The following is a 24,480-nucleotide window of genomic DNA, read 5'->3' as shown; positions in this document are numbered from 1 at the left end:
AATAAAACAGTTGATTGCTTTGCCCCGTACGTTTTTCCAGTCGCCTCTCAACCAATGGAAGTCAGCGATGGAGGGGAAACCGCTAGTTTAGTTCACCAGTTAACTAACAGCTGGTCTTGTTCCATGATGGCTGCCGCCTATACGCCCTTCCAGTCAGCATGCAACGGCTAATCTCGTCCTACTCTGCCCCCTACGCAAATTTCTGTTCGCCTGGTGTTGAGCCACTGAGAATTCACAATTCTCGCACAAAATTTCCGATGCGACATAATTTTTCCCAGTCAAATTGACAACTTTCCGGGTGCCAGACACCAGGCGAACAGAATCGGCAGCAGGCAGCAGCTGTAGCTCCAAATAAAGTGAAACAGCTGATCCTTTTTCATGATGGCTGCCCTTTCGATCTCTCCTTTATAGCATTCGACCAATAGGAGAACAGCACAACCGTTACTTCAGAACTGAGTGCAGATCAGTGATGAGCAACCGCGTTGATCTTGTGTTCGTGTCACGATCTGAGCACAATAGGCACGAAAGTCCCTTGTATTACATGGGTGCGTGCCGAAAATGAACGGCACGCGGGCATCTCCATTGAAACGCGTATTGGACTGATCAGCTGACTGTTTTGTTCGTGCTATTCTTTCTGTGCGCCTGGTGCCGTAAATCAAGAACTTTTGCAATTCGACTTTCTTACGAGAGATCGTGATCGTATATGAATTTTAAATTTATATGAATTTGAATATCGTTGAATATCAATGCAAAGTAAAAAATAACATTTAAGGTTTTTACATTTATTGGTGAATCACAATCGGAAGACTAGCTACCTCCTCGATGGCTTAGCTCGCAACTAAGCGGCCATACTAACTAAATAGTATATTATACAAAAAAAAATAACAAAAAGGACGGGCGCCTCTCAAGGATTTAAGGACTAGGAGTAGTTGTGCAGCAGGTAATCGTAGGAGTATTCGAAGACCAGCAGCAGAATAGCTCCTCCCGGGCCCAAACGCATAATCTTGGGTACGAGTCCTTTGTACAGCGCCCGGAATCCTTCCTCGCGGTAAACGATGCCCATGGAGCTGAAGGTTCCACGGTATTTGATCTGCCCGGCGACCGGCTGCGGTCCCTGAATGCGGGACTTGGCCACGTCAAAGGGGATGTTGACGAAGCAAGCCAGGGTGCCGGCCAGGAAGCCGATGGTCACCTTGCGCAGAAACTCCAAGTGGCTCTCCTTGTACTCGGGCACCACGTTCTTCACGCTGTGGTAGAACCCGAAGTACACCATGTTGAAGACTCCGTTGCGTCCCATGGTGGCGGTGATGCCCTTGTTGAGCCCGCTGAAGCCCAATCCGTCCTGCTTTATGATGCCCTTTGCCACGGCGAACGTGCTGAGCATCTTCTTCTGGCGATCAGCCTGCTGGGCCACCTTCACCACCTCGAAGGGATTCACGGCGATGGCCTCCAGTGTGCCGGCCGTCAGTCCGGCCAGGGAAAAGGTCAGCGGCGTGGGAGTGGGCGAGCCGAACTGAAAGAGCGGCTTGGTCTGCTCGAACACCAGGAACTTGATGGCCCGCTTGGGCGTCTCGGCCAGAATGGGCGGCATAATGCCCTTCCAGTAGGAGGAGATGCCTTCGTGGCGGTACATCTTGGCGAAGCAATCGAAGACGCCATTGTAGTGCAGCTGGAAAATGGGAATATATGCAGATGATAAGTTAACATTTAAAAATTTTAGAGAATTGCGCCAGAAACATTTTGAGGCATGCCACTTCAAAATCCGATTAAGATAAATTGAGTTATGAAGTTTAGAACTTCAGAATTGGGACATTCTTTAATATTTTTGAATTTCTACAACATCATACATCAGAAAAATTACAAAAAATTAAAAAAAAAATAAATTTCTAAATTTGAATGCAGATTTTTAGATAATTGCGCCAGAAACATTTTGAGGTATGCCACTTCAAAATCCGATTAAGATAAATTGAGTTATGAAGTTTAGAACTTCAGAATTGGGACATTCTTTAATATTTTTGAATTTCTACAACATCATACATCAGAAAAATTACAAAAAATTAAAAAAAAAAAAATTTCTAAATTTGAATGCAGATTTTTAGATAATTGCGCCAGAAACATTTTGAGGTATGCCACTTCAAAATCCGATTAAGATAAATTGAGTTATGAAGTTTAGAACTTCAGAATTGGGACATTCTTTAATATTTTTGAATTTGTACAACATCATACATCAGAAAAATTACAAAAAATTAAAAAAAAAATAAATTTCTAAATTTGAATGCAGATTTTTAGATAATTGCGCCAGAAACATTTTGAGGTATGCCACTTCAAAATCCGATTAAGATAGGTTGAGTTATGGAGGTAGGAACTTCAGCCTTGGGACATTTTTTAATTTTTTGAATTTCTCATCATCAGAATTATTACAGAACGTATTACTTTATATGGTCGGAAACGTTTCCTTCTGCCTGTTACATACTTTTCAACGAATCTAGTATAAAAAAAGGGATTGCAAACAGATTGACTATCGACTATCATAAAGTTATTTGCTACTAATATTGAAGGCTCTGATTAACACAACACGTAGTCGAAATCTACCAAGTTTGCACTGGACGAACTGCAACAAATCTGTTTGTGTTCGCAAAACTGGAACTGTGTTAACGGAGAGCTGCGTGCTTTGTTCCACATGTGTATATGCTGTATACATATATGCTGTATTTGTGCTAATTTCCCCCTTGTCGCCAGCTAGCCCCTGCCGCCTCTCCGCGTGCTTTCTTCGACTATTTGCTTTCATTCGCACTCGTAAATTTGTTTAATCATCATGCCTCGACGACCAGAAGATGCAGAAGAAGATGAAAATGTTTCGAGGCATTTAATGCTGGGGTCTTCACGACACAGAATGTCGTTTCTAGGAACGAGTATCGTCCCAGAACTGCGAACAAATAATTCTTTTCTGTTGACTTGCACTTTCCTAAACCATATTATAAAAATGACCACAAAAGTGTTTCTTTGTCTTATCTTAAGGTGCTTTAAGCCCAAAGATCTCCGACAGCAGCCGACACCCAAACACAAGATATATCTCATCTTGTGACCTAGGTGATCTAGTTTAGCAGCTAAAACAGCAGAAATGGAGCTGTAAAGCTGTAACTAGGCTCCTTGCTCTTCATGAAAACAAGTTAGTAGTTCTCGCACGTGCCAAATGTCGGAACACAATTTAAAGAGGTCATAATTTCGATTTCGCTGGCGATTGGGGAATGTTTGGCCTGCCTGTCATGTATTTATATATATACTCGTACGTACATGTGCAGACACATATTCTCCACTCGACTGATAAGCTTATTACGGGGAAGAGCGGCGATTAGCTTCGACTGCTGATAAATGTGGACGGTGGATGGTGGATGGTGGATTGTGGATAGCTCGCCCCTTTCCTCCGCAAGAGAAATGTAAACACTGAGGGCAGAAACACCAGGCAGCTCAAAATAGAGAAATTGGAGAGAACTTGTTTGTGACCTTGCTGTGCCCTCGTCCAAAATGAAGGCCCCAGCCCAATATGAAGATGAAAACAAAAACATGCCACAGCTGATGGATAAAGAAAAACGTAGATATCTGCTGTCTATAACTTGGAATCTTGTGGTGATAAGCGGCTATAACGGAATTTCTGGGACCCCTCTTCTGCATTTTGTGATTTTGTGATTTGCCATTTGATGCAGGGCCATAAGGTGCCAAACAATTCCATGGCGCTTATCGTGTCAGACGAATCACACGAACTGTGTGATTAGAACATACTACATGGAAGTACATAAGCAAATTGAGCCTAATTTGTTATTTCGGGCGTGTGAGCTTTGGGTGCCATAATGACTTGGCACTTAACATTATAGCATTCGCAACTGTGTGCCATGAACACTCACCTCTCCAAGAGCCGCGGCATTCGGCGCCGGAGTGGCCTGGATCTGGATGCGGGTCTTGACCACATCCAGTGGCTGCATGATGCAGACCTCCAGGAATCCGGCCGAGCCGCCGGCCAAAACCTGGAAGGCGGCGCGCTTCGCGTGCGAAATATCCTGCTGCGGAGAGGCCATCCTCGCGACGCTACTGCTACCGAGGGAATCCAAATGCCTAGGGAATCCAAGTGCTCCACTGGAAACTGCTGCCCAGGTCAATCGAGGCTGGCACTTCAGTCAGAGCCAACTGCGACTGCTACGCCCAGCAGAAGTACGAAGGCAGAAGTAAATGAATTGGGCAGAGCTACAACACTACGGGTGAACCGCCACCGCTCGCTTCGAGAACGCAATTCGCACTGAGCTCGAGGTTGAGGCAGCTGCCTGTGTTCCAGAGGAAAAGGCACACTGAAAAAAAGTAATTGAGTATTGAATAGCAGCCGATGTTGAAAATGGGAAAAGTTCTTTTAAAGTGCCCTGTGCCCTGTTAAGTGCTCGGCTCGTTAACTAGAAAAGCTGTTTGCAGTAGGGGCGGACGTAGGCTGTTCAGTAACTCTTCAGCAACTCCATATCACTCAGTTTTTTCTCTCTGTGCAGTGAGGGAGGGGCCGAACGGGCGACGCGGCTAAGCTTTCGCTGGCTTTGTCTTCAATAGGATTACGAGTCCCAGAGAGCCACGCGTGCTGGAAAGACTCCATAGCTGAGTTCGCTCAGTCGGATCGTGAGATCGTTAGGAGCTTTACCTCGTGGGCTGCTCGCCAGCGCAGACTGGCGATCTCAGCCAGCAGAAAGCTCAACACATCTGATACCTCATACAGTAAAGCTCTTTTCGGCCTATGTGCGATATAAGACTCATTCTGGTTTTGCAACCTTCCCTGTTAATGGCACATTCAATACATGTATGCCTTACTAGAATTAAAGACGTTTGGGGTCTACAAATCGGATGGCAAAAGTGGTAGACACATTATTTCAGGGTGGGGGAACATACGTACGTACCTATGTAGATTGAAGATTGCGAGCAGTAAATATGAGAATATTTCGTATTAGTTTAGTGCGCAGGAGTGCTTGTAAGTACAACATATACTATGTAAACACTTGTTTGCAGACTCAGAGCAGGGATTCTATGCTTGAAATAGAACGAATGACAGCTGACAGCTGGGGCAAAGCCGTGCTAGAGAGTCTATCGCAACCATAGGGTTGTTACCTGTGCATCACACTAATGATGTCCCTCGCCCATGTAAGCACGCTCCAAAGAGAAGGAGCTTCACAATGGACAAACAAATCGTTTGACATTCTGTGCCTCTTGATTGCTTTATTGTTCATAGCTCACGGCACACCGTACATCAATCAGAGATACAAGATACGACCTCCAGATTGAGGACAACTTTCATTTACATAAAATGCATTCTAAGCCGAAACTGATAGAACAAATTGTCGGTGTCAAAAATAATTCTCCCATCCCCAAATCTGAGTGATTTAGATGGTTTTCCTCTGCGTCTGCGTCTGTGTCTGCGTCTGTGGCTTTGTCTGTCTGCCTTTTTTATGATTGTCCAAATATTTCTGACTGTTAATTATGGGCACGAGTTGGCGTGATGTGGAGCCTGGGTGGATGGGCCGGGGATGTGTGGAATTTATAACGTCCGAGGGGAAAAATTTAAACGTTTTAGAGGCCATTAAAAGCGAATTAATCCCGGCCAGAAATCGTACTGGACTCTGCCCCATTTCTGGCCCAATAATGCTCTCGAGTCACGCAGGCAGGATCACCATGAATGGATCGATCGGAAAACTATTTTCGATATTTTCGATTCACTACGCACGGAAAATTTCTCGCCTTTCCACCCGGCTGGAGATCACACACAGTTCTTATGGGCCTACCCTTCCCCTACTGCCTCGAAAACAAAGCTTCCCTCCGACCGCAATTAGTACTAGTTTTACAGGCGCAACATGTAGAATGCCACATGCAAGCGCCGATTGATCGATCAAAGCCGCGATATACGCGGCTAATCAATCATTTTTCCATTTCCCATTTTCATTCTGAGGCCGCTGCTGCTCCAAAGTGAGAACTCACGACCGCCTGCAGCTGTCCGTTCGGCAGAGGCTATTAACCCCGTTTTTTACCCACAATGTTCCACTTGTTGCACACTTGTGGCCCTTGAGAAACAAGAACAAGTTGGCCCACAATAGGCAGCGGTCAAAACAAAAACCGGGCTCTGCACGGGAAAAAACTGATATGACGTTATCAGATTGCATTCCGATATGGAGGAACTTTCTGTTCCTAATAATACCGAAAGCATGAAGATATCCCAAATCAAATTTCACCTGATCCCCAGCATTTTTTATCCGTGTGCAGCCCTTCTTCTGCCAGCCCAGAATACCCGAAAAAGCACTTCCACTGCGATGGTCTTTCCGAGACCCCGAGGATGCAGGCTTGTTGTGGAGCACAACAATGGGTATCGCTTAAGAGTGTTTTGATTAATGCCAGTTTTGACAGCTGATAGGACATGAAGATGGAGACGGAGATGGAGATAGCTGACTCCATTGAAGCTGAAGCTGAAGCCCAGCTGGCAGCTGTCTAACCAGACCCTCAAAGGCTTGACAAGTGGTCAGACTATGGAGAGGCTTTCCCCGCTGCTCCTAGAGAAAAGTCGTTTCCGACTAGCCCACCAACACCTACAATGCTAAAATCCATTTGGCGCCATCATGCTTGAAAACTTTGTTCATATCTTGGCAATAAAGTGAACAAATAGTTCAAATCGAAGCAATCATTCCATTAGACATTATACTTTGGACTACTTTAGGTGACCCACCAAGCACAACACGCCCGACGACCTTAGTGGCCCACTCAGAACGAGTTGTGCGGTTTTCGCCCAAAACGAAAGTTAGTTACACCATCGCCGCAACCCGATTCCAGGTGCCCAACTTGAACACTATAAAGTGACAGATTTGGAGTGGCTAGCTGGCCATTTCACAGTCGTTTGTCGCACCAAATGGAGGTGGCGTGGATTATTGTTTCACTTTGGACTAGGGTCATCTTGGGAGAAAGTTATTTGGCCGGCGAGCATCGCCCACTTTGGATCCTGGAGGATGGACTAGCCAAGAGGCAGAGACAGAGCCGCCCAGAAGCAGATTATGAAACCACCACCAGGATACCTGCGCTCATGGGCAGAAGGCAGGGAAGAGGTGGTGGAGGCGGTGGAGGTGGTCAGGAGGCGAAATCCGGTTCCATTACCTTTCTTGTTAGGCATGCAGATCGGGATGCACCTTATCCGCCGCCCTCCTTGCCTCAACGACGGTTTATGATGCCTCATCGTCTCCAGCTGCCTCATCGGTACGTACAGCCTGTTCACAAGACCAGAAGTCACCGGCGAGGAGAACGTCGCCAGCTGCCCGTTTTCGATAATGGGCCCGGGGAGAATTCCCTGCAATTGGGCATGGGCAACTACCCCGTTTTCGTGTACAACGGAACCAGGGGAGAGCTGATTCTCAACACCATGCTGAGCAGGAGGCGTTATCCCATGCAGGAACCAGTGCCAGGCCAGGTTCTCTATCCACCATCGACCCCCATGTTCCGTCCAAAACCGATTGTGGAGCGATTCCGCTTCCCAGGACAGCGGCAGATTATGAACCTGACTCTGATTCCGTTTTATGCCCAAGAGGCCATCAGTGATCCAGCCCTAACTAGCACCTCCACCCAAGCACCCACCACCTCCACCTCCACCACGCCCATACCATCGCCTTACGAAACACAGCTGCCCAGAATCGAGGGAGTGCTAACTCTGGGCAGGCGGAAGAGAAAGAAGGCCAAGCAGTATGAGGCCTTCCATTCCCCTCAAGAAGTGATGCAATGGCAGACAGTCCTGCGACGATCCACTGGCCACAACGACAATCATCGACATCAGTCCAGTGAGGAAGTGGAGCCGGACGAGCAGAAGGAGTTGGTGGATCTAGGCGATGGTGTGGAGGAGGAGCTCGATGAACAAGACTGGCTAGCAGCACAGGAAGCCGAAACGGAGGTGGAACTACCTCCCGAGCCCACAGAAACGTCCACCGCCAGCAGCAGCGAGCCCTTCCAGATCGTCTACATCGATGAGAGTCTGGAGCGGCCAGCCGTCGAATCTCTGAGTCCCACTACGCCGCCACCGCCCTTGCGACAGAGCTCTCGATATGCCCTCAAAAAGAAGTACTATGCATTTCCAGTGTACACGCTGGGTAAGCTGCTCCAGCCACAAACACCAAATCCCTCCAAGAACCTGCTGGAGAAAAGCGATCGCTCGGCAAGAAGCTCCTTGGAAAGGGAGCCCAGCACCTGGTTTATACTGAATTCACGGTGAGTTGCGGCTCGCTGCTTGGTTTTAATCTCCCATTATGCCATATATGTTATCCCTCTTCGATTTCAGTTACAAGGGGCCCCACCACCGACCACATGGAACGGACGATCAGACCAAATACTACACATCCAAGTACATAGAGAACGGCTTGAGACCGCGGAGATAGTGCGGATAATTAGTCATCACTTAATGGTTCTTATTCCCTAAAAATGTGGAAGAAATGGGAAATAGTTTTCGGAGTGAAGGAGAAGTCACCCAGGAGATTATCACTGTGCTCCGAAATGATCATTAACGCCTCTCTTCATAAATAAAGCCTTCAGAAAAAGCCATGAGACAATTTAGATTGTAATAGGTTGCCTAGTGGAACCGTTTTACGACCGATAAAGGGCAGTCATTCATGTTGGGGGTCAAAAGGGATCCCGGGCTCTGAAAAGGCGGTCGTAAATTGGAAAGTGAAGAATTGGAATCGAAGTAGGAATAGGAATGGGCTTTATTGACCTATAGTTGCATAACTATAACAACCCAACCCAACGTGCAAATCAGACGGGTCAGCTAAAGCCGTCGCCTGACCCAAATTCCAGAATCCAATACACGGAAAATCAGAAAGAAAAACAAAATTTGAATGTGTTAAAAAGCAAGGCAGGGCAAAGAAGAAAAGTCATCAACAAATTTTTATAGCCAATGGAATGGATGCGGCTCTTTGAAAAACGCAGCCCTCCTTTTCACGTCGGTGGATCCATCATTCATTCAATCACTTTATCAATGATGCACCTCTTCAGGTTGTTCGCCCGTCATTATTATTATAGATTTCCCAGCTTAGTTTTCGCTTTGCAGACTGCAATTAATTTTCTCGTTGTTCTACAAGGGGTCCACAATCCGAACTCCGAGCTCCGAGCTCCGAGCTCCCCATTCCCCTTTTCCTCGACTGGAGGGAAAACCTGCTCGATGTCGGCGTTTCTGTTCTGACCAGCATTGCCATGGGCCACACAATCGATCCCAACCGATTTCCCAATCTCGGTTTTCGGCTATAAAAGCTCGGACCGTCGCTCTTTTTGGGCTTAGAACAAAGGCGACTGCGAACGCGAGTGGATTATATAAGTTTGCTTGAATCTTCACAGACTTGTTCATTGCTTCCCAAGGATAAAGGGAAATTCCCTCAGAAAATCGTATTATGTACATAGATATGCGGCTAAGTTTTGTGGTATGTGAAAAAGGATTTGAATGCAACAAGTTTAAATGTTCAATCCTAAAAATGTTTTTTGCGTTTTTTTTTTGATACAAGTGACTGTTATTGGTGCTAAATGCAACTTAAACCTTATGATATATCGTAATTTTACAAGGAATTGAAACACTCACCCTTTCTCCCTTCCACGTTAGATTACTCTTGTCCTCATAGGTTCCCGCCTGTCCAACGGCTTCTGGTGGCCAAAGACAACAACGTAAGTAGAAAAGCCGTGGAACTGCCAAATTAGTCTCACCTGTATCCATAGGGAAACCAGGGAGCCGGGTGGCGGCCAAATCCTGCAGCAAATTCCGCTCACCTACTTCCGGACATACACCTATCAGCCATTGGCTCCTGGGTTCTTCGGATTTGGAGCTGCTCAGACACCTCTGCTGCCTGGTGCTCAGTACGATCCGTATGGGATGACCAGTTACGCTGCTGCCAGGCGACATGACTCCGCTTCCAGGCAAGAGGTGACTGCTCCGGCGGAACTGAACAACGCGCCCAGTAGCTCTCGGACCACCAGCACCACTGCCGCTCCAACGACCACAACCACCACCACCACAACCACCACGCCGGCACCGACCACAAGAACTAGTACTACTACTACCAGTACTACTCCACCACCAGTACCACCTCCGCCCCAGTCCGCCACTAGTGGTAGTGGTAGTAGTGGTTTCTCCGAAGGATCCACTCCCAGCCTGCTGCGCTTCGGCGAATACCCCGCGTACAATCGCCGGGTAAGCAACCTCTATAACGCCAGGCCCCAGTATCCATATCCGGATTACTTCAACTATCAGCCGCAGCAGCAGACCGTGGTGCCGGAGCAAGGGGTCTCCAGCAACAGTCGCATCCAATTCGTTCCCTGCATGTGCCCCGTCAGCGTGCCCAGCTTTGTCTCATCAGCATCCTCGACAGCGGCCACATTGCCTCCGCAGCTGTCCACTGCCTCCACATCGTTCGTGTCCCAGCCGGCGGCTCGTCACATCGAGGGACAGGAATTGGAAGCGGAAGTTGATGGCGAGACAGACAACGAGGGAGAGGAGGAGGACGAGGATGAGGAGCAGGGGCAGGAGCAGGGCCAGGGCCAGAGCCAGAGCCACGGCCTGGAAGATGGTGCCGGCAAGGACCAGCCAGAAACGCAGGATATAACCTCAGACAGTGCCGTCTAGTTCAATTGGATGGTGCAGCCACAGCCTTCCTGGTTTGAAGCCAATCCTCGACTGACTTGTCACTATGGGGGTGCCCAGGAGATCTCTTTGCAGCCCCAGGGTTCCAGAATGCTTAAATTGTTGGAAAAACATTAAAACAAATGAAACAACGATTACAAATAATACTTAGTAAGAAATGCAAATGCAGAGGGATTTCAGGAGAGATTTCTGGGATAAGCGCCTGCAGAGAGAAATTTTTTTTCATTATTTAATAATATAATAATAAAGAAATTATTTAATAAACGTAGCATTAAATACCGAGAGCCTGTGTGTTGCGGAAATAATGCCAATAATGGGTTTTTATTGATTTCATGTTCTTTTATTTATTCATATTCAGATGCTCGAGCAATTACATTTACACATTTAAATTGTATTTATCCATATTTTAATACTTTGCGCTTGCTGCACGAATTTCAACTAGCCCCGAGCGAAGATCCCTAAGCTCCACCTTTTTCATCTCCAAAGCTCCTCCACATCGAACGTGCCTCTCAATTAGTGGAGAACTATCCTTTAATCATCAATTCAACAATTACAAATACATTTACTTAACTAGATGAACTTGTGCTTCGAGTCTTTGAAGTTGAAATTAGCTTGCGATTTGGGGAAAACTCAGAAAGCTTTCCACTCCGTTTTCATTTTCGTCTTCGTTTACGTTTTCGTTTCAACGGGCGCCAAAGTGGTCTTAGCGTAGTTAATGCGTAGGTATTACAAAAGAGGAGTTGGGAGTTAAGTATACAACTAATCGGGGGAAATACATAATCAGTCGTTTAAGTTTTAGATATACATGTATACATCGATATATAAATATAGTCGTAAATATAAACCGCATTCAAATACAAACACGAGTACGATTACATCTAAGCGTCGGGAGTTAAACAATCGAAAAGTTACGAGCTAGAGTATCTGGGCGCAGTCTCCCCGTAGAGACTCGCCCCAACTAACAAAAAAAATGCATCTTACCTCTAAAAGATCGTACTTAGTGCTAAATCTGCTGCGCATGCGCTCTCCACGAATCGTTTCTTCGATTGTTTGTGTGCTATGCAGCTTCTGAATGCTGGCATATTTGCTCGTTTGTTTTTTGTTTGTTTGTTTGCTTTGTGTTACTGTTGCTTGCGTTTGTGGACTTATGTGGTAGGGAAATTGCAATAATATGGCCTATCGATATATCCTAAGCCATCGTCTTCAGATGTCCTTCTCATTCTCATAGCTATAGCCCTTCTCAGATGCCCTTCCAAAAAAATACAACTATCCCTTCTTGTAAGATATCGATTTTACTGTTTGTTTACTGCGTGTGATTTCTCTGCGTGTGTCATGAACTCGTTTTCGTCATTTCCTAAGCCACCGATTGCATCGGTGTTTTGTCCTTGTCCTCGTACTTGTCGATTTTCTAGCTTTATTAGCACAAAAAAAAAAAAATAAACATAAAACATAACCTTTGTCATTTTATATATAATGAGATTGCGCAGACGAAGCGCGTACGTCACTCACACTCACAGTCACTTAAAAGACCAGACTACCTGCCACGCACTGAACACACTTGGAAATCATTGGAAAACCTATTGGGGCACACGGAAATCGTTTTATCACAGAATTCGGATTCGATTTGTCGCGCCCTATTCCATAAATGCCACCTTTGGAGGCGTGGCAGACAGCATCGCACTCACACTGTATACCAAAAAATAAATACTATAAAATAGGAGCAGAGTCACGCTGCGAAACTGACGCTGAAAATTATGTGCTCTTTACATTAGGCTATGCATATTGAAGATATTACTTAAGCTAATGCCGCGCCACTCGGCCTGCTGCTCGAATTTATACAAGTTCTAAAAGGATAGTGAGTAATTGGCATACAAACATGTTGGTTAAACAGTAAGAAAACAACGCAAGAAAGACGCAAGTACACAACCCAACGTAAAAAGCACATATCTAAGAACTCGAACTAAATGCATACAAGATAGTCTTACTGAATGTCTGGTATTAAGTAATATGTATATCCCTGTAGCAGCGCATCGTCGGGGAGCTGGAGGGGCTGAGGGCGGGAGGACCTGGATCAGTCTGATATGTGGGTGCGGTGCGGGTGTCGTCCTCCGAAAGGTTCGAGCTGCCCCAGCCACCAATCCCCCAGCTCCGTGTTCCTTCTCCGGACCCTTCTTTGTTGTTGTTAGACGAAGCCTAGACGAAGGTCTCGCGGATGACGGTGCCGTTGCTACTGGTGCTTAGATCTTAGAACTCAGTTGATTGTCAGACGAACGACGAGAAGCCGGGCAGTGGTGCCCTCGACCTGGCCATATTATTGACGATAATCTGGCCACCATTGAGGCTCATCACTGCACTGCCCTCCGGCTCCGAATCGGTGTAGCTGGAGTAGTTTCGCACCGGCTTGGTCTTCTTCCACGACTGTCGCAGTGAGTCATTCACGTTGGCATAGTGATTCACAAAGGAGTGGGGGTCGCTGCGCACGCTTTCGTTTTCGCTCTCCGAATGCTGCAAAATAGAATCAAACTTTTCAAATTGCCATTCAACGATACCCCTTGTTTAAGAAACTCGTTTCTTACAAAATCCATTACCCCATTTTACTCGGCCTCTGTGTTACTCGGCCTGCCAACTCACCTGCGATGCCTCTGAACTGCTCACCTCCGAGGGCTTCTCGGTCACGCTGCTGTCGTCCGGATTTTCATCGTAGCACTTCAAGCTCTCCTCGTCGCTGTGATAGGCCACAGAGGCGGGCGATGGGCGTGGCGGACTCTTGCCGAGATGGACACCCGGCGGCGGTCGATTCGTGGACTTCCTGCCCAGAGTGCCCAAGGTGCCGCTGCGCAGAGTGCCCACACTGTTCAGGGTACCAGTTCCAACTCCGTGGCGGGAGCGATACAGCTCGAGAGCCAACTCTTGTCGCTCGTCAATGGACATGGCCATGGATTCCTCCAGAGTCTTCTGTGCCTCCTCTGCAAGTAGAAACGTTCTAGCTAACTATGCCGGGTACTATTTGAATGCAGATCTGAAATATTACGTTTATATTTGTAGCTCTTGCTCTTGACACACAGCACCGCAATAACCATCACGATGATCACAATCGAAGTCGCCGCCAATGAAACCATAAACCAGGTTTGCCGATAAAAGGGCTTGTGCTGCAGGTAACCATATTCGAGGTGCAGTTTGGAGGGCGTCAGGATCGAGTCCTTGGAGTACACGGGAAACGAAATGCCGTATCGATTGTAGGCAATCACCCGGAATGTGTACGCAGTGGAGGGCATCAGTATGTGATAGCTGACGGTAAAATCCTGCATCATACCCTTTCTGGTCTGCTCGATTTTTGTCCAGCGCGAGTCGTCTATGGTTTGCAGAAGATCAAAGTTAGTTTAGGACATCGAAATGTAATATTTTTCCAAGCATACGTTTTTATTTATTTCAAAAGATGCAAGCAAATAGTAAGTCTTAGAGGAAATGGGAATGTTTTCCTCAAATGAGGGTAAATAAATGAGACTACTTTGAAAATAATAAGAGTTATGGAGCTGAGATATTACTACAATAGCTTACATTCTAATTTCTAAGGACAGATATACTTACAAACGAATGACGGCTCTCCTTTTTCTACGTAAGCATTTCAAAAGAGATTTGGTTGTTATAGTTTTTGGAAAGAATTTGTCATTTAGAACCAAGACACCAAAGGGGAATCGAATGCAAAATAGGAAAGATATGCGGAGAGATCATTTAGTAAGTGCAAGTCCAAGACCAGTTCTACAGTACCGAGCATATAAACCCCAACTTACCTCGCTTCTTCGCCTCGATCAGATAGCCCAGGATGGGTCCCCGCCCCGAAGGCCCGTTTATCCAATGCATTTCCACGCTGGATAGCGTCTTGGTCAGGATGAGATCACGCGGCGCAACTGGGGATCCATCTTGGGGCCCTGTCGTCACATTCTCGCTTATACCCGGTCCGTAGTCCACCGACGTTTGAGCGCGGACAGTGAACGTATAGGTGACCTCTTCCTCCAGATTTTGAACACGAAGTGTGGTATTAGATACCTTTTGCTTCACTTGCTTGCTGAACTCTGTGGCATGACAAAGAAAGAGAGTTAGGCTCAGGATGACAGTCAGATGTGAGTATTGCAACCTACTTTCATTCTCCTCGGTGGTTTCATAGGTGACCAAGTAGCCCAAGATCTCACCGTTGAGGAACTTCGGTGGATCCCAGGTAACCTCCAAGCTCTGCATTGTGATATCTGAAAATCGAAGGTGAAGCGGTGCACTCGGTACGCCTGGCAGTGTTTTCACTGTAATGGGGGCGGATCGCGGTCCATCTCCCGCCGGATTGAAGGCCAGCAGTTGGATGCGGTACTCGGTGAACTTGTCCAGAAACACCAGGCTGTGCGAGGTTGCCGTGGCCGAAACTACCTCGATTTCCTCCTCCCACTTGCGGCCCGGTTCCAAGGCTTGTGGTGAATAGGTGACCAGGTAGTAGATCTTGTAGCCCAGTATATCTCCGTTCTGCATGCTCTGCTTTGGCGGCTTCCAAAGTAAACGCACCTCCGTGCTGGAAATGGGCGCTGCATCTACGGCTCTCGGCTCCCCAGTCGGCACCGCTTCGCCCACATACACAGCTGCTGGGGGTGTGGCAGGGCCAGGGCCTTGGGAGTTGAATGGCAGCACCACAATTTCATAGTTGCGATCCTGTTGAAGATCGGACAGAACCACGCTGTTGTCGTTGATGCCGTGCACATCCGTTTTGGGTGTAGACTGCAGGGCGGTGGGGAAATCGGAGAGTTGCTGATATAAAATCCTGTAGCCACCAGTTGCGGCATCGCCATTCCACAGCGCCGTCTCCAGAGCACTCCACTGCACCCTCACCGAAGTTGTGGTTATGGGCACCACCTTGAGACCTCCAACTCCCACTGCCGGAGCAGCGGGTAAAGTTCTCACGATCACACTCTCGCGGCTAAAGGCGGACGGTCCCAGATCATTGGTGGCCTGTATGCGGAACTGGTACGTCATATAGGGCCTCAGACCAAGTGCTGTAAAGGAGCTGAGAGATGGATCCACCCTTTCGGGAAGTGGCTGCCACCTGCCCTCGTTTTCACGCATTTCCACTGTGTAGTAACGCAGTGGCGCGAAACCATCTCTTCCTGGTGTCCAACTGAAGGTGATCTGATGGGCCTGGATCTGGCTGCGCGATATTTGCGGAACCGAAGGTGCCTGAGGCCTCTCCCTGTTGTTGGTAGTGTAGACCAGGGCAGTAGCTATTTTCCCCCATCCCAGTCGCGTTTGCGCCGTACAACTGAAACTGTAGTACTTGCCGGGAAGTAGTTCCGTCGCCCGGAACGTGCGATCGGAAGGCGGAAACTCTCGGCTGTAGTTCAACATGGCACTGCCATTTAAAGTGTACGTGACCTGGTAGGCCAAGATCTTTCCATTGGGATCCACAGGCACATCCCAAATTATGCGCGCCATGGTCAAGGAGACGTCGGGAAAACTAACGTTCGACGGCACTCCAGGGGTATCCTCAAAGGTCTGGACTCTGATGGGTGGAGTGCTTAAAGCACCATTACCCAATCTGGTGTAGGCCAGAACCTGAACGTGGTAGACCACGTATTTCTTCAGTTCCGTCAAGGTGGTGGTAAACGTGGCGTTATTGGGTATCGTCTTATGCAGCACCTGTTGTCCCCGATCTGCGGCGGCATAGAACACCTTGTAGCCATCTATCTGGCCATTCCTGTGTTGTCGGGGCACCTCACCCCATTGCACAACCACCGTGGTGGAGGATGTGGCATTAGCCTGGACATCCAGTGGCCCATAGCTGGGAACAGCTTCGCGAGTTCTCTCCACGGCGGTGTCACTCTCCTTTGAACATCCCACATCATTGCAGGCATTCATTTTCACCTCGTACAGCGTCCACTCCTCCAGACCATCCAACACGTGGGAGTTGGCGGTGTGATCCTCGATTACCACTGATCGGGGCACGTATTTTATGGTGCCGGGAGTTTTAACCAACTGCTTGTATGATATGTTATAGCCCCTGGGATTTCCATACCATTCGGTTTGTTGCAGTGGAATCCAGCGAACCCTCAGCTGTTGAGCACTCATCGCCCGCACGGTTACGTTAAATGGCGGATGTTTGGGCCTGGCCTGAATCGTCTGGAAATCTTTGGTTGCCTCCGAGGGCTTCGAGCTGCCAACCACGTTACTGGCACTCAATCGCAGCCTGTATTGGGTGAACGGCACCAGGCCAGTGACTGTCAAGGTCTCGGCGTCGGGATCATTAATTTCGCAAATGGTAAACCACGTCATATTTCTGGCCGTCTGTCCCTCAACTTTCCACTTGGTAATGCTGGAGTTGCCATCAAAGCCCGGTGTAAACTGGAGAACCACAGAGAATGCTTCGATATTGGATAGTGCCAGAGCAGTGGGTGCATGGGGCAGAACTGGCTCTACGCCGGACTGAATGGTGGCTGTCTTCGGAAGTCCACTGCCCACTCGCGTCCACGCGAAGATCTCGAACCAATAGTGCGTGGTGGCCTGCAACTGATTCACCGTCAACTCTGTATCATCCGCTGTCAGGTTAAATGATTTAAGGGTGTCCGGGCGATCCTTGACTTGGTAGCGCACCGTATAGCCCGTTAGGATGCCGTTCGAGAAGCGCGGGGGCGCCCAGAGAACTTTTACCGACCTATCGGACACGTCATCGAAATGCAGTCCGGTGACCTCGTCCGGTACGTCATCCATGGTCATCACTGCCACTTGAATACTGGCCACACCATCGCCAGGGTCCGTGAAGCAGAGCACACTAATGTTGTACTCGGTGAACTTTTCGAGCCCTCCGAGGATGGCGGTCTGTTCCGCCAGTGGGTCAATCAGACTAGGGGGCACTGTCTTCATACGCCGTTCAATATCCCTCCACTCGCCATCTATCAACCGACGTTGCCATGCCTGGATCTTATAGCCCTGGTTGATGCCATTGATCTGCTGCGGATTGGGTGGAGTCCAGCGGCACCTGGCCGCCGTCGAGTTGATAGCTTCTACCTTCACATTGGTGGGGGGCGCTTCTGGAACTCCTTCCTTGGTTTTAATTTTGGAGCCCTCGGTGTAGACACCCACGCCCATGTTGTTATACGCTGCGATCTGCACAATGTAATCCTTCCAGGTGATCAGCTCCTGGATCAGGAAGTTGCGCTGCGCCTCGTTTGTAATATTCTGGTAGGACCAGGGCACATTGTTGTAACCGAATAGGCGGTACCGCAGAATGTACCCCAGGATCTGGCCATTGCGATGCTCCTCCAACGGCGGTTGCCATTGCGTGATGATCTCCGACATGGAGCGGGCGGATCCAACGAATCCCACCGGTGGACCCGAAGGAGCTAGGTTGGGGTATGGAAATATTCATGTATTAGAGCAAAATCGTGCTTAGAGCTTTGGTCCACTTAAGGGAGAGTCTGTAGTTCTCTCTGTGTTTGTTTGTTTCTTTGTTTGTTTGTTTTTATTTAGCTGTGTACGAGTATGTGATTTGTGTGAGGTGAGGGGCTTAAAGGGGCGTGACTCTGTATATACCTCGGTGAAGCGGAAACTCTACGCGCAGGCGGGCGACCAACGGCGATTTTGAATTTCATGTTCGTGATGACAACGATAGCAGGTAAAAGTACAATACGTATACAGGGTATTCAGCATTAGTTTTGTACACTATACATGGTTTATACGGGACTAGTTATGCATATATTATGCCATTTAGAGTAAAATGAAATCAAATTGAAAACACAACACTTTTTAAGGAAATGATGACTATACATCCTGCAGTTTTACAAATATACAAATCTGCATGGGGATGCACAAGTGAAGACTATTGAATGCATTGATTCGACTATAAATTATATAATTATATGCGCTTTTCAAGGATACAAAATTCACAAACTAAACAAAAAGAACTCAGGGAAAGCAACACAGCAAACGGATGAAAACATTACGATACAAGTACGAGATGCACAAAACGCGGATCGCAATCCGTCAAGCCCAATCGGGGATTGGTAGGCCGGGTGGTACTCACCTTCCTGGGGCAGCTCGACGACATTGCTGGGCTCCGACGGCGAACCCTCGCCCACCCGATTAACAGCACTAACCCTGAACTGATAAACGGTGGCCGCCTTCAGGTTCTCGAGCAGGATCCAACGCTGGTCCGCCGAGACATTGCTCAGCTCGGTGATCCAGTTGAGCAGGGGGTCCGGAACTGGACCTACGAATTTTTCTGTCATGTTAATGTGTTTGGACAAACAGCAGGCGAGGATTATGATGAAACGGGTGAGTGGTGAAAGGTGGGTGTGGGTATTGATGAAGATTTGAAGTTAGGTGCATTACAAGTGGCATTGGAATTGGGTAGTAGGAGTGATTAGATTACAGTGAGTTCCAGTGGTGATGTTGTAGTTGATGTTGATGTGAACGCGGTCAAAACAAGGTGCAAGACAACAAATTATACAACGATTATTTTAAAGTAATTATTATAAAGTATTCATCGATATAAACACAGATATAATACATTTAGAATCGATTTACAGTTCATAAGTTTCGGTTCGTTCCAGTTTTGGGTGGTGTTCAAAATAAATTCAATGGAAGAAAAGAGAGAACAAAAATAAACAGATCAAAATCTTGGCTTCCTTTGTGTTGTCTGTAATGGGTTCCTTAATCAGGTTTGTGGCTCGTGGTTCCTCATGAGATTACATTTAAGCTGTTAAGCGGTTGCCACTTATTGTTGTACATACAAGTAATTAATAAGTCAGTTACTAATATGTTTTCAGTCTTGTCGTGTGCTCAGTGTTATTTGGTTTTCTAGACGTACATATTTTCAAATTAAAAAATTGTTATACATTGTTGTTCTTTCCTATGCAAGAATTGGATGTACCCTTGATGTCAAAGGCTTGCTTTATAAATGGCAACCGTGTGTGCTCCCCCAACCTCTACCCCTTATAAATCATAAATCCAATACTAACCACAACCAACGCAACCAGCAAACGCTACGCTACCCAAAAAATATCGGTAGGTAAAAGTATCCAACGAAACTTACCCAATTCGGAGACCTCACGTCGCTGGATAATAAATTTGGATATTGGACTGTTGCCATCGAATCCCGGTGTCCAGGACACGTTGATGCTGCGCTGCTGCGGCTCCGGCAGGCGCTCCACCTTCACATTGCTGGGTGGGAATGGGAGTTCGATGACGCTGAGGCGGGCGGCCCGCGTTTCGTTTCCCCCGGGCGAAGTGACCACACAGGCATAACTCCCCACATCGCTTGCCCGCACCGCCTGGATCTCCAGTTGGCCGTCCGCCTGGACACCAATGCGCTGCGAATTGCTGATGGGCGTGGACGACTGGCCCTCGCGATACCAGTCGATGTTGTACGGGACGCTGGGATCACTGGACACCTTGCACTGCAGGGTGGCCGTTAAGCCAAGTAGCACCGTTGTGTCCACGGGCGGTTGGATGATTTGCGTCCGCACTGCGGAAAAAGAGGAAAGAGCGCAAAAAAAGTAAGTGCAAGTCCTGGCCAGGAAGAGGGATGGAACACATTAACAACACGGCAATGCAGATTAAACGACCGCAAGTTGTGTGGCAAATGACAAGTCGCGACAGCCCCGCCCACTTTTATTGACCGCCTGCCGGCAGCGACCTCCTCCTCGTTATTCACCTGCCCCCTTTGACTTATCCATGAACCCGGAGAGAATCCCGTATCCCGAAAGGGGGGCAAATTAAGTTTAAAGAGCAGACAGCCGCCGCACGAAGCCCGAATGGCCAATGCCCCGCATTTTGCCAACTGTCAAGGCAACTGAAACATAGGTGAGTACTTATTTGTGCTACGTGGTGTGGCTAAATACTCATTGCTTATTCTGTGAAGAGTGCCATTCCCGACTGATCCGTCTTACAGGGTATCGCGTTGTTTTCAACTCACAACTGCAGGCCTTGCCCCGACTTTCGCTGCCCTTATGTAGGTTCCTCTCCCTTGATTTTATTTATTTCATGTTTTTTTCCCTTTTAGCCCTTTCAGTCACTGGCTGGCCCGCATGCATCAAAAGTTCATCGCGCCCCGTGGCCCGGACATTGTTGGTACTGGAAGAGCTATGGTGCTATATGGTGGTTCCGTCGATGGTGTTATGGTGCTGTATGTTGTGCTCGGTCTGTGTGTTCCCCACATGGAACGAGATAAACTGCACTGAATGTGAGGAGCAGAAGAGCCGCATACCAGCCTGGTTTTATACCCTGAACGCCGTGTATTATGCTGCCAAACTATGCACAACTATTGGCTGCCAAATAATGATTTTCCACAGAAATGGCACACCTTCCAATTCCAAAATATTCGCATCGCTTCTAACATGCTCCATATCCACTAGATAGTGTATTCATTTTGCACTTCTCCACGTCTTTTATTCTTGCCTCCTTTGCCCGACTTGGCTGTGTGCTTTATGCAACAAATAAAGCCAGACGGCGTCTCTTGGGTTAAAGGGTTGATAGAAATCTGCCATCAGCGCCACAGCGCGGTGGCCACAGTCCACGGAGTCGGCTGGCCGCATTCCGGCATTCCGGCATTTCCCCAATTAGCCACACATTGATGCTGCCTTTTAGGCCATACGCCATACACCATCCACCATACACAATACACAATACACCATACACCATACACCATACACCATACACCATACACCATACACCACACTACACAACTCACACGGGCCCAAAACACACAAAGTACGCACAACACTCTGCGAGCGCCGCTCCCAAAATATTGCATGTGCAAATCAACTTTAATTACACAAACAGCACAATGGACAGAGGGCAACACAAACGCTCAAAAAATCATTGCCAGCTTTTGGCCATTCTGTCCATTCTGGCCATTTCGGGCATTTCGGGCATTTTGGCCTGCTGGCGGAACAGCGCAAAGCCATGGGCCCAGTTAGCGATGTAAGGGATGTGTGGAAGTGGGCGTGGTGGCTGGTCGTTTTCCGCATTATCCAGAAGCATTTGCCGCTGACCAGGAGGGAGCGGTTTAATTGGAAGCCGTCGCTGTAGGCATAGCTTTGGCTGTTGGCATTAATATTATTCCTTGTTATTGCCGTGGCTGCTGCGGCTTTGACGACATACATTATTATTATTGGACCGAACATTTTAGTTGATTTGATGCGATGTTAGGTTGATTTCAGCACATACACCGTGAAAAAAACAAGCGCGAGCGGACAGAGGCAGGCGAATAATAGCCTTTTACGCGAAACAACAAAGAACAATGAATTCGGATAGCATTAGAAAAGACCCCATATATTTGCAGCATTATTTTGTAATGGAATATTGGTGAGTTTTTGGCGGTGTGCAACCATTTCAAATTGAAATATTCCCGTGTTCCACCACAATGGCATTGGCAATCACTCGGTGTTGGTGGTCGTCGATATGCAGATTTACACATTTACAAATAGAGTGTAAGAGGAGCAGAAACAGGTGCTCATCCTGTTTGTTTAATGGAGAACATTTCGGTGAGCAAACTCGGTTTCGCTTTGTGGTCACAAAAGTGTTCTGCTGCGCGGTTACCAGCTTTTCGAAAACAGTCGCAGCATATTCCCACCTCAGAGCAATGCCATTCCGCAATCGGTGGGCGGACGAGATCAATCTGCCCAAGATAGGTGCTCGAGATAGTGGCGAAAATGTAATTATATTAACTACACAACGCGCTAGCAGGGCCATGCACATCCTACAGGTATGAGTTTATTTATGCCAACAGAGTTTTAGCTGCAAACTGCTTACATCTAGAGCAACATTTGGAATAGTTTGGCAGTAGGTTTAATATATGAGCACTGCGCATGCAATTGGACAAGCGTAAATGTTACATTATATAATACTAACAAAGGTTCCAAATCTAGTTCTGGGCTGGTCTTATCAAGGAAGGGATGCATAGCGACTGGGTGGTGCTAACCTGAAACTTTAAAGCCCCCGCTAACTAGAACGCTGAAAGCCAAAAGCACCCGACTAGACAGATGCACTTCAAAATAACAGACGAGCTGAGGGGCGGCAGGCAATTAAACTTGCGGGGGCGCGGATCCCGGATGCTGGGACAGGGACAGGGACAGGAACGGGAACGGGAACGGAACGGAAAGAGGAACTCACCCAAAACACTCAGATAGGCCTCGCCCTTGACGCTGCCCGCCTCGTTGGCTCGCACGCAGATATACAGACCGGCGTCCACGGATCGGATGTTCGAGATGAGCAGGTCACCCGACTCGAGTATCTGCACCCGGCTGGATATATCTACCAGTTGGGTCTCTGGAGTTCAGTTCGGTTCAGAACGGGCATTGTTTCGACGGGGTTTTGTCGGGCAGGTTACATGGCAGGTTGCATTGGCAGGTTGCATTGGCAGGTTGCATTGGCAGGTTGGCACGATGCGAGTACGGTTACGGGTCCGCAGCAAGCAGTTTTGTTAGCATTACAATTGGTTGATTGGTGATTGGTTGATTGGTTGGTTGGTTGGTTAGCGGGCAAACGGATAAAAAACAAAGAGAACGACATCACAATTAGCATCATCATCATCATTAGTGGGACTTGGGCCATGCTCTAGGAACTACGTCCGCGAAACTCACCATTGTATATCCAGGTAATGTTGGGATTGGGCGATCCAACGGCCCGGCAGGAAATGGTTGCGTCCTTGCCATCCAAGGCGGTCACATTCTGGGGCGGCAGCTCCATAATTGGGGCCGAAGCTGGGGAAATACAAGCGGACTCGATTACAACTGATCCTCTAGAAGCTTGAACTGTGTAATGACGGTGGGTTTTAGGCTAAAGACAACGCATTTAGTGGTTAAGTAGGGGTGTAGTTGTGGTGTGGCTTTTTTCAGCTTGCAAGTTAAACTTAGCGAAGCTGAAACAAAAATTAATTGAATTAAATGTTAAACGTACGGAATTATTTACAGGCGTTAATGCAATGCACACAAACAATGTAACTGCATAGCAAATCTAAGTGCGTACATGTCACAAAAAGGCTATTCAAAAATCAATATTTAATATTCAATATTAACCTTATTCATAACATTGAATATTAACATTACATGTTCTTGTAGTCCTTCTATTAATTATAAAATAATAATAAAGTGCAGTTCTATGCAGTGAAACGTTGCAGGAAAAAAAATGGAATAACAATGCTTGAAAAAAGGTTATCAGGGATGCGTAATAGTATGCTAATTTATGCAATGTTTATTATGCTGTGAGTGTTCATGTAACTCCATTAATATTTCCCGTTTGATCACGAAGAAATTGAAATTGAATCTGAAATTGAAGTTGAAATAGAGCTCATCAAGAGCCACATCCGCTTAGTCCAGTTCCCTATTGACTGTAGTTGCTTCCCTTGATTAACTGCCCCAATAATGCTGATCCACCTCCACTTGCCCCGAGTTACAGCCTGGCTAATTAATCATGCTGCCACCTCGGCGGCATCTGCTGCAGGATACAAATATATATATCTTCAAGTATATATACATATGTAGATATAGAAATATATTCGCGCTTTTTTGCAATCCCCAGAACGCTCGCTGCCATTTGCCGCCCTTTAACTTTCCGTTGGTTAATGTAAATTATTTATTGGATTTTGAGTGGCACGATGGCTGGCTGTTTCTGTGCCTCGCTGTTCCCATTGTTATGGCCAGATGCCTTGCGCTTGAAGGCCGAAACTGAGGCTGCTTTTAACGGCTTTGCAACTGGTAGTCGGGCGAAAATGTAATAATATTCGTAATAATTTCGCATGATGAAGCATTCCCGTTAACTACGCTTATGCAAATAGG

At 47.3% G+C, this 24,480-nt stretch overlaps 4 protein-coding genes across 5 annotated transcripts in view; 2 read left to right on the top strand and 2 right to left on the bottom strand.

Moving 5' to 3' along the window:
• Nucleotides 1–766: 766 nt before the first annotated feature.
• On the bottom strand, nt 767–9,755 carry LOC6555721 (mitochondrial 2-oxodicarboxylate carrier). 2 transcript variants are annotated; one of them, XM_026983134.1, is made up of 3 exons: nt 9,739–9,755; nt 9,617–9,678; nt 767–1,669 (listed from the first exon to the last, which is right to left on the bottom strand). In XM_026983134.1, the coding sequence occupies exons 1-3, from the start codon at nt 9,746–9,748 to the stop codon at nt 920–922; spliced, it is 822 nt and encodes a 273-aa protein (XP_026838935.1). In that variant the 5' UTR covers nt 9,749–9,755; the 3' UTR covers nt 767–919. The 2 variants fall into 2 exon arrangements, with proteins under 2 accessions (XP_026838935.1, XP_001982424.1); XM_001982388.3 differs by lacking the exon at nt 9,739–9,755 and adding an exon at nt 3,903–4,340 and having other exon boundaries at nt 9,617–9,664.
• Nucleotides 6,897–8,426, top strand: LOC6555651. The gene is made up of 2 exons (XM_001982387.3): nt 6,897–8,259; nt 8,330–8,426. The coding sequence occupies exons 1-2, from the start codon at nt 6,920–6,922 to the stop codon at nt 8,424–8,426; spliced, it is 1,437 nt and encodes a 478-aa protein (XP_001982423.1). The 5' UTR covers nt 6,897–6,919.
• On the top strand, nt 9,288–10,803 carry LOC6555727 (mucin-5AC). The gene is made up of 3 exons (XM_001982386.2): nt 9,288–9,461; nt 9,638–9,699; nt 9,751–10,803. Exons 1-3 carry the CDS (start codon nt 9,432–9,434, stop codon nt 10,652–10,654), a joined length of 996 nt encoding a protein of 331 aa, XP_001982422.2. The 5' UTR covers nt 9,288–9,431; the 3' UTR covers nt 10,655–10,803.
• A 193-nt stretch (nt 10,804–10,996) lies between these two features.
• LOC6555726 (protein sidekick) overlaps nt 10,997–24,480 on the bottom strand; it is a 65,633-nt gene continuing 52,149 nt past the window's right edge. Inside the window, exons 8-17 of the mRNA XM_026983132.1 lie at nt 23,287–23,406; nt 22,817–22,972; nt 19,737–20,168; nt 18,726–18,911; nt 14,812–18,045; nt 14,464–14,745; nt 14,261–14,284; nt 13,704–14,024; nt 13,304–13,638; nt 10,997–13,177 (exon numbers count right to left, since the gene is read on the bottom strand). Coding sequence (XP_026838933.1) covers nt 12,935–13,177; nt 13,304–13,638; nt 13,704–14,024; nt 14,261–14,284; nt 14,464–14,745; nt 14,812–18,045; nt 18,726–18,911; nt 19,737–20,168; nt 22,817–22,972; nt 23,287–23,406 — 5,333 coding nt within the window. The 3' untranslated portion in view covers nt 10,997–12,934. The remainder of the gene's footprint in view (nt 13,178–13,303; nt 13,639–13,703; nt 14,025–14,260; nt 14,285–14,463; nt 14,746–14,811; nt 18,046–18,725; nt 18,912–19,736; nt 20,169–22,816; nt 22,973–23,286; nt 23,407–24,480) is intronic.

This window comes from Drosophila erecta, unplaced genomic scaffold (assembly GCF_003286155.1).
Source record: "Drosophila erecta strain 14021-0224.00,06,07 unplaced genomic scaffold, DereRS2 tig00000283-arrow-arrow-pilon, whole genome shotgun sequence".
Taxonomy (NCBI): domain Eukaryota; kingdom Metazoa; phylum Arthropoda; class Insecta; order Diptera; family Drosophilidae; genus Drosophila; species Drosophila erecta.
The sequence above is the reverse complement of the archived record's forward strand: the minus strand, read 5'-3'. Positions and strand labels throughout refer to the sequence as shown.